The sequence below is a fragment of the Podarcis filfolensis genome, assembly GCF_964270895.1.
Source record: "Podarcis filfolensis genome assembly, chromosome: 9".
In the NCBI taxonomy this organism is placed as follows: domain Eukaryota; kingdom Metazoa; phylum Chordata; class Lepidosauria; order Squamata; family Lacertidae; genus Podarcis; species Podarcis filfolensis.
Genome location: NC_139610.1, coordinates 4,419,933 through 4,429,784, shown reverse-complemented (window position 1 = coordinate 4,429,784; position 9,852 = coordinate 4,419,933). Strand labels below are relative to the sequence as shown.

General features: G+C 45.5%; 1 protein-coding gene across 4 annotated transcripts in view; it reads right to left on the bottom strand.

The window, feature by feature from the left end:
- Positions 1-1,674: 1,674 nt before the first annotated feature.
- Positions 1,675-9,852, bottom strand: part of LOC310770225 (ADP-ribosyl cyclase/cyclic ADP-ribose hydrolase 1-like) — a 33,739-nt gene continuing 25,561 nt past the window's right edge. For 2 of the 4 annotated variants that reach the window (XR_014552000.1, XR_014552001.1), the window contains 5 exons: positions 8,218-8,310; positions 4,466-4,552; positions 4,065-4,276; positions 2,975-3,045; positions 1,675-2,022 (listed from right to left, as the gene is read on the bottom strand). Coding sequence is in view for 2 of the 4 variants with exons in the window: in XM_083630755.1 (XP_083486881.1) it covers positions 2,982-3,045; positions 4,466-4,552; positions 8,218-8,310 (244 nt within the window). In the remaining 2 variants the exon portion in view is untranslated. The remainder of the gene's footprint in view (positions 2,023-2,974; positions 3,046-4,064; positions 4,277-4,465; positions 4,553-8,217; positions 8,311-9,852) is intronic. The other 2 variants (XM_083630755.1, XM_083630754.1) reach the window with 1 other exon arrangement.

Here is a 9,852-nt window from a genome sequence, read left to right as displayed (position 1 = left end):
AGGGCCCTCCTTTCCCTCCCTGGCAGCCTGCCTTTTGGCACCCGCAGCTTGAGAAGTTGCTGTGCCAGCCTTGCTCCTCTCTGACCATTCTTCTGCCTAGAGGGTGCCTTTCTCCAGTGGGGGGTCCGCCATCCCCGGGAGAAGGAATGGACTCTTGGGTCAGGCGCAAAAGTGTCAGGCTGCTTCCGGTCTCTGGAAGCTTCTCGGAGCATGCCAATGCCTGACCTCCAGGCCTGAGGGGCCAGAGGCCGCTTGGGGGTGAATTCGTGGCCTCCAGGCTGCAGCAGCTGAAGGCCCCATACCCATCACCCCACCCACTTGACACTTGCTCCCCGAAAGCCACCTGAGGTGGTGCAGAAGCCCCCTGCCTGCCCTCTGAGGCTCTTTCACGTCTCCCTTGAGGTGCCCAAACGGGAGGCTTCTGAGGGGATGAGTTTGCTTCTAGATTCCGTTGTCAGGGATTATTTTACACACCTTTGATGCAACTGGGTACTACTGTTTAAACTTTCCCTTTTTCTTTTGTATTGTAGAAACAGACTTGTTTTATTGCCCCCCCCAAAAAAAGTGCTATTATTAAAACAAGATGTCTGAGTCCCTATTGGTTTTGGCTGTTTTTTGTTACATTTTCTTTACTTTTTTAAAAAAACATTTATTTCCATAAAAACAAACAAAAACACACTAAAGCTACATACCAAGAAAAAATAATAGAATCGTTGAAGAACAACTTAAACATACAAAAAATTAAAATTACCTACACCCATGTGACTTCCTCTGAGGCCCTTAGATGTAGGGTGTGTAGCAAGTTAAGTTGCTACTGTCTTGACTCAGTGGGGCTTCTGAGTAGACCTGCTAAATATTTATTAAATAGGCGACTGTATTCACATTGCAATGTAAGTAAATCAAGTGCCTCACTGACTGAGGAATCGCTGTGAGGTAAACACAACTCGTGGCCCGCCTCACGCGGCGGATGAATTGGCTAGGCAGCTCGCCAATCACACTTTTAAAGACGGTCCAGAGAGCCTGCTTGGTCTTTGGATTTCCAGCGAAGGCTTCCTCCGATGTTTGGCCAGCCGTTGCCGTGCGCATGTGCTGGGGGCACCGTCGGGGCATGCGCCGCTCTGGCTGGCAGCAGTGGTTCCCTCTTCTTCCTTCTTTTGTGACGTGTCTTTTAGATTGAACACTGAAGGTACAAATGGTCTTTACTATCAATCTGTAAGTTCATCCAGGAGGCTGGACAGCAAGGTGAAAAATGGGGAGGAGCCATGGGCTTGGCTAAGAAGGGCAGAGAGGCAGCTGGCCCCCATCCATGATCAAGTAAAAGAATAGAGGGCACATGGGAGGGGGGGCTCTTAAAAAGTTTTTAAAAGTTTTTGCCATGCTCATGTTTGCACACGAAATGGTGGTATTCAATTACTCAGAGCAGACCCGTTGAAATTATTCAACATTACTAAATTAGGTCCACTATTTAAATTTCTAGCTCTCATGCTCATAGTTGGTTAAACACGCTGTGATGATGGCAGGGAATAGATGCACAAGGTAGCAGCTAAAGTACCCCTGGCACATACTGTACTTAGCAAGGTCCTAGTGTGCCCGCTTCTTGCAAAAATTATGAAACGTATCAAATGTAAAGAAGAAAGGATAAACTCAAACCCTTCAAGAGCAGGTAGACTAATCTGATGTCTACTGCATTTGGATTTTGCCTTTATTAAATAACCCCAATGGTTTCTCATATTTAAAGGAATAAAACCTCCTATTCAGTGCAATAACATTTTGTTCCTTCAAAACAGTCCTTCAAGGCGTGATGCCATATCCCATTGCAACTTCAAATAAAACCCCTCTTGAACTTGTCCTGAAGAGTTTGTACTTGGAAGACTGACCAAGTCAGGAGACTTCAGGAGTCTTGTTAGTTGTAGAGAACTTCTTGCTCCTTTTTGTCCAGAGATCATTTGCTGTGACATTTTTGGGTCTTGCTTCAAGTATGTGGGTTTTCTCTTCCTTGTCTTCCTCCGATGCTGAGGTCCTCTGCAGTAATGAGCACAAGGGAAAGCCTAGCATTAACTACAGGGGCTGTATTGGGGCCCTTTGTTTATCCTCATCAGTAGCTGAAACAAGAGAGCTAATGTGGTGTAGTGCAGGATTGGGCAACAGTTTTGGCCTGGCAGGCCAAATCCTGATCTCTCCATAATGATGCCAGGTGACTGACAAGTGGGTGAAGCAAGGAACTGATGCAAAGGGACTTCTTTCCAGCCACGGGCATGACATCTACCCCACATCTAACATCACAGATTATGTCAGATGTGGGGTAGGTGGGTGTGGTTTGAAGAATACAGCCTTGCAGTTAAAATGGAGAGTTCTAGCTTACCAAATCTGACCCACAGGATAGAGGTTCCCCACTTTTGTTGCAGAGGTTGGAGTGTTGATCTGGACTCATGTTCAAATCCCCACTTAGCTCCCTAGGCAATATTGGGCCAGTAGGTATCTCTCAGTCTAACTTTTACCTCACAGGATTTTTGTGAAAGTAAATGGCAGGGGGAAGAACACGTTTGTCACTTGGAGATCTTTGGAAGAAGGGCAGAAGATAAATGCACTAAATAAATAAAAACAGCCTATCGAATCTTTCCATTATCTTGGATGACAAACAATAGGAGAAGAGTTTTCCATTCTTCCTTTCTAGCCCCTTCTCTCTATGAACTGGACCCAAAGATTTTCATGCTTAAAGTAGACCCTTTGAAAGTGGAATTTAAATTAGTCTGGATCTAGTTTGTAGCAGGCCTGGGTTTAAACTACACAGGTCTTTCACAATGATAGCTAGTTACAGATAGGTAGCCGTGTTGGTCTGCCATAGTCAAAACAATTTTTTTTTTTTTGTTTTGACAATGATAGCTAGTTAAGCTTTTATATCTAACTCCCTCTAGAAACGCCATTCCATACTATACAAAGTTGAACAACAATATAAGCAGCATAGGGTACCTACCATGTTTTCAGGAACAGACATCGCAGCTGGCATGGCCAGGATTACTGGTACACTGAAGCAACCGAACTGGCCTGTTACAAGACATAAGAAATACACTAGCAACTTCATTTGCATTTAGTGCCATTTAATAAAATAATTACTTAAATAATCTCAGATATCCCTGTCTTTCTGTCTTCACAACATGAGGGCTATTCAATTGTTTCATATAACAGAATAAACCAGGGGTCGGCAAACTATGGCCCCTGGGCCACATCTGCCCCAGGGTTGGTCTTTAACTAGCCCCGCCCACTCAGCCAGTCCCCGCACAGAGCTAAACCGGCGCAACGTGGCGCTGGCTTGCCGTGCGGGGACTGACTTCCGTGACACAGCCATGGCTTCCTATTGGCTGCAGGAAGCTCCTGCAGCCAATAGGAAGCTGCGGACACCTCCTCCACCGCCACCTCTGGCAGCAAGGAAACCGGGATGTGCGCATGTGCGCCCGGCCGCACCCATGCGCCTACTCCGGCCTGCCCCAAGGTTTTGGACGCAGTTTACCGGCCCAAGGTTTTGCAGCTTTGCCGACCCCTGGAATAAACTGAACCACAGTTTCAGAAAGCTTTCATTGCCCTATAAGGCTGGAAAGTTAACTATCTACACAGGTTGGGCCAAACATGCTGCTCTGCTTTCCTTTGGGCCACATCAGCAAAGATGAGAGGGAGGTCTGGTCCTCATGGCAGCTCAGAACCTCCATCAACACTGCCCCGGCTTGCACTCTGGGGAGGTCACTTGGGTGCTGCTACTGCAGCAAAAAACAGGCTGGGCTGCAGAAGCACTAAGAGCTAACATTCAGCTCTTACAGAGGAATCAAAGCTTTTCTGAACTGAAACGCCCTACTGAAACGTCTCCTATGAGAAATTAAGCAGTTATGACACTATTGGTTCTAGCAACTGTTTCCCACGTGACACGGTGGGGTGCTGCTGTTTAAGGAAAATGAGCCTTTAAGGACCTAGTTAAATTGGTAGTACTTAAACTGCAAAAATAAAATGTTGTCCATACAAGCTAAGGCTCTCCTTCAAATTCGTATTGAAAAGGAGATACCCACACGACTCACATTCTTTTGGAAACATTCAGCAATGTTTACCGATCATTGGGGGAGCTGTTTTGACCATTCAAGTCAGTCAGATTTAAGGTCAAACTAGCATGTGGAAGTGGCATCAGGCACAGACTTCTGCTCCATTCGGAGTCTTTCTTTCCATGGAGTCACCTGCTGCTGCAGTTTTCTGCCTTCCTTGATCCCTTCCCTTCTGCAAAGGATGAAAAAACCTCAACCCCCCCCCCCCGGAACAACTAGGGTAAAGGGCAAAAAGGCTCACCACTCCATTTTTTTGGGTAGACTCCCCACCCTCCCCTTGTATCCAAGTGAATGGGGATGTGTGATTTCTGCCCCTCCATCACATCTAATTTTGCCTTCGCTGTTTAAAAACATGTTGATAACCCGGTACACAAAATTACCTGTAATTATCTTCACAAGAGACACTTATCTTTCGGCTTTCTAGGATAGCTTTCAGCTTTAAAATGGATTGGCCCGTGCAAGTTTCACTGGAAATAAAAGCAATCACATTTCCATTCAGAATGAAATTTGTATGTCCGTCGGTCCTGTAATGTTTACAAATTAACTGTCTACAGAAACTAGTAAAAGCATTTTAAGAGAGGGCAAGTACATCTGTCCTTCCTGCATGACCCATAAAAGTTATTGAGAGCTCCAGAGTCTTCATTTCCTCTGACATGTTCTTCCTCATACAAATAAAAATCACATGAATGGGTAGATTCAGGCTAGCTGCCATGTCCCTGGGGGCTCCATGCTGGGGGAATGTCTGCAACAAGGAAGCCTGCTCAACTTGCATAGACTCTCTGGGTGACCTGGATCCTGACTGTACAAGTTTCTAGACAAGAGTGAGAGCCTGAGGGCACTTAGAAGTCTTCCCCACGGCAGATATTCCACCAGTGTGTGGACAGCTAAGGAATGAGGCAAACAGGAGATACTGGCAGCAGGTGCAGCCAGATAGCGTAGCCCAGCTCTGCCCCCTCCTGCAGTTGTTAATTAGAAGAAACACTTCAACGGGGGAGGGGGCTAAGGGGATATAAAAATCGAAATCCCTCCCTCAGTATGCCATAATATCCAGATTCCAGAATAACTGTTTATTTAAAAAGTGCTGAACCATTTAAAAAGGCATAGGAAAGTAGTGAGTTTGGGAATTGAAATGGGTATAGCAGGAGTACACATGTACTATTTGTCTTCTTGTAATGTTCTTCTTCTTTGGTGATCACTTGCAGCCAAGTAAGATTGTCGTCCATAAACACGGTCTTAACCATGAGTCCATAAGTGACTGTGGAGGCCAATTCTGGATCCACACGACCATTGTCTTTCCCAGTGAAGAATCACAGCCATCCCCACCTCACTTCAGAGAGCATATCTTCCAAATCACAAGTTGAAAGAAGCATCTGAGACTTTACTTGTAAGGAACTTCTGCTGCTCTGAAGGGAGTAGAATAATTTAATCTCCCGACATTCTTGAATAACTATTCCAACTATACACTGAAGGATAGTTGACAGTAAGCACTAACAGCTACTACAAACACACTTCTCTTTTGCCCAGCAAAATCCCACTACTGACAGCTGAATCGGAGCAAACGGCATTCCAGGGGAAACCCAAATTGCTATTTGCAATTTGATTGAGTGGTAAAGATCAGGTTTTCCTGGGGGAAGTGCCAGGGAAGAAAAAATGCGCTCAGAAACAGGCCAGAAAAGCGCAGGGCAAACGGTAAGAGCTACACTTGCAAAACATTTCTAAGCACTGCATGCAGAGCTCACCAGAGCTCTCTAAATGAAATGTCACTGAAACGGTACAATATTCTCTTGTATGAAAAATCTCAAATTATTATTAAACTGAGACACTGTTGCTATCTGCTCCTTTCTCTTTCAACTATTGCCCTCTAGCATTTTCTCTTTTCTGTCCCTTTCTTTCTCTTTTTTCCCTCAGTCTCATAATTTTCTTTCATTCCTCTTCATTCTCAGTAGTTGCGCCCACCCTGTGAAACACCCTCCTGTCAGATGTCAAGGAAATAAACAACTATCTGACTTTGAAAAGACATCTGAAGGCAGCCCTGTTCAGGGAACTTTTTAATGTTTGATGTCGCCCAGAGTGGCTGGGAGAACCCAGTCAGATGAGTGATATATTAATAATAATAGAAGGGGAAGAAAGGGAGGCAGTGAGAGATTTTACTTTCTTGGGCTCCATGATCACTGCAGATGGTGACAACAGTCACGAAATTAAAAGACGCCTGCTTCTTGGGAGAAAAGAAGAAAAAGAAGAAGAGTTTGGATTTGATATCCCGCTTTATCACTACCTGAAGGAGTCTCAAAGCGACTAACATTCTCCTTTCCCTTCCTCCCCCACAACAAACAGTGGGGCTGAGAGACTTCAAAGAAGTGTGACTAGCCCAAGGTCACCCAGCAGCTGCATGTGGAGGAGCGGAGACCCGAACCCGGTTCCCCAGATTAGGAATCTACCGCTCTTAACCACTATACCATACTGGCAAAGACAAACCTAGACAGCATCTTAAAAAGCAGAGACATCACCTTGCCGACAAAAGTCCGTTTAGTTAAAACTATGGTTTTCCCAGTAGTGATGTATGGAAGTGAAAGTTGGACAGTAAAGAAGGCTGATTGCCGAAGAATTGATGCTTTTGAATTATGGTGCTGGAGGAGACTCTTGAGAGTCCCATGGACTGCAAGAAGATCAAACCTATTCATTCTTAAGGAAATCAGCCCTGAGTGCTCAATGGAAGGACAGATCCTGAAGCTGAGACTCCAATAGTTTGGCCACCTCATGAGAAGAGAAGACTCCCTGGAAAAGACCCTGATGTTGGGAAAGATGGAGGGCACAAGGAGAAGGGGACGACAGAGGATGAGATGGTTGGATGGTGTTCTTGAAGCTACCAGCATGAGTTTGACCAAACTGCAGGAGGCAGTGGAGGACAAAAGTGCCTGGCGTGCTCTGGTCCATGGGGTCACGAAGAGTCGGACACGACTAAATGACTAAACAACAACAACAACAACAACAACAACAACAACAACAACAACAACAAAAAATAATAATAATAATAATAATAATAATAATAATAATAATAATAATAATGTAGGCCACTGATACTACACACACTTTTTATCTACCCTTAGAAACTCATCCACCTCCCTCAAGCATAGAAGCAAAATCCATTTGTGTGATGCAGATGTCCTCTACTGGCAAGAGGCAGCACTGCAACCAAATCCATTAACTTCTCCCGAGTATGTACAGCACATGATAGACAGGCAAACAGTAGAGAGAGACAATAGTTCTAGAGAGACAAGAGAAGCGTTATTTCTCCTGATAGCCAACTTTGTCTTCTTTTGTGCATGTTCATCTCTTACTGAACAGGCTTTTGCAGTGCTTTTTTTCCTTTTAAAAAATGTTTAGGGGTATTCTCATTTTACTACTCATATTGAAATACTGCCCCTCACTGAGACCAAATTTAGATTCACAAAATGTTTAGGGGTATGTGTACCCCTGCATGCCCCCCAGGAACAAGTGATGGGTTTTTGAAACACCAAACAAAACTGTGAACAGAGATGACCATTGTCTTCAGTTCATTGAAGTCCCCACAGTGCCCTTTTCAACTCTTTGGGTAGATGTGCACTGCAGACTTGAACAGGTACTCTTTCTGTCTCTCCAGGTAACACTTCAAATTGTAGGTCTGGGAGTGAGGAAACCTAAGGATGTCACACAACACCCATTTCACACTGGTTTCTTCATGGAAATTCATGACATTAAACTGATAGAAGTTTTCAGTATCTACTGTAATTTGTCTCCAGCCAAAAGACAAAAGCTGTGCCAAAAATTATGACAAAAGAAAATATGCATGGTTTTTTAATGCACTTAATATGTAGGATAGATTGCATATCAAAGTACCAGATAAATAATTTTAAAAAGTGCTTAATTTAACAACAGCAGCAGCCAACCCCCCCCCCCCAAATAAAACACCTTTAAAATGACTGCCTAAACTGAGCTTTTTCTGAGAAAGCAGAACAATACTGCTAACAAAGAAGGAATCATTCTTGGAAAACCAGCATGTCTGTTGGATAAGGATATGCCATGTTGTAGTAGTCTGTTTCTAACTGAACCCTAGATATAGAGAGTTATTATATTCTGCATTATCAAAACATACCTTTGTGGTCCATCAATGTCCTGCATAAGCCAAATCTGCATCTTGGAGACTTTATTCGGATTTAAGTTAACAACTTCAACACTGCCAAAAATGCTGAAAGAGCAGAAGCATAAGAAAAGAGCTCAGATGTTTACCAGCCTCAATAAAACATATCAGGTAAAAATCTTTATAGATGTTATTCATTGCCATTGCCTAGCAATTTCAGAAGATATGTATGTATGTATGTATGTATGTATGTATGTATGTGTCAGGGAACTGTCATCTGAGACGAAGGAGGTGAAAGGGCTCATGGAGGGTGAGAGAGACCACTCAGCGGAGGAGGGGACCAGCAGGGGGAGAAGTGGAGTTACAAGGGAAAGTGAGTCGGAGGGAGAGCTCAGAGATACTTCAAGCGGGAACAGTGGAGAGGTTTCAGGACCTCCCGTAGGCACACCCACTCCTCGGCGGAAACTGTCACGCCGAGAGTCCAGAAGACGCGTTTCCGTCAAGGAGCTTTTATGCTGGAAGAAGTTCCGTAAACGCCCACTGTCCGATTCAACGAGCGATTGATGGAGCCATGCTTAAGGAGCTCCATCACAGACAGAGGTTTGGGAACTTAGCCAAACTCTGAGGGATCAGGATTTTACGCACAAGCAGCTCACCATCCCATCACAGCAATCGGACAGTCCCTGAAAGCAGCTTGTGCAGAGAGGCATCATGAGCAACCCAGCTGGAGCCGGAGGAGCAGCAGGAGCTGGAGAAGGTCCAACTTTGGAAGAAAGGTACAGAGTTTTGGAACTCCAGCTAGCAATGCAAACGGCGAGGCTAGAAGAAAGGAGGGCGCAGGATGCAGAAAAGGCAAAAGGCGCTACATTAGCAAGAAAGATGCCAGGAATGGTGCAGAAGTTTGGGGGGGACCCCAGGAACTACCAAGCCTTTAGGACAGAGATGCAGTATGCTCTTGAACTGCAGTTTAACGACTTTCCCGATGAGGCATCGCGAGTGGCGTTTGTGATTGGCCATCTCGAAGGGGGGGCGAGAGACTGGGTCCGGCCCCTGATGGCAGGGAATAGTGACATGCTGAAGGACGCGAGGAAGTTTTTTCGCGCCATGGATTTGATGTTTTCCAGCGAGATTGAACAGGGACTGGTGCGCAGACAATTGATGGCTTGCAAACAGGGGAGCCGATCGGTTCGTGAGTACTGGACTGAGTTTACAATGTTGATACATAAATTGGGGTGGGACCTATCGGCGGAACCCATTCAAATGCTCTTTGAAGAGGGGCTTTCTTCGGCGGTGAAAGACGAACTTTCCCGGGCGCCCAGGGCGGAGTCTATGGACTAGCTGACCAAATCAGCGCTGACCATTGGAGCGCGCCAGGAGGCAAGAGCCTTGGAGAAGCGGGAGGGGAAAGGAGAGCGTTGGAGGGATTTCCGCATTCCAGAGATTCCAGAACCCAGTTTCCCGCCCGGAGAGCCGATGGAAGTTGGAACAGCGCGCGCGCGCGCAGTTTCAAATCCCAGTGAAGGGAGGAAGAAGGAGGGAAAGAGCGCCAAGAAATGTTACCTCTGCCAGCAGCCAGGTCACTTTGCCAGAGTCTGCCCACAAAGAAAGGAATGGCAAGGGATGGCGGGAGCTGTTGGGGGGAAGGAGGAG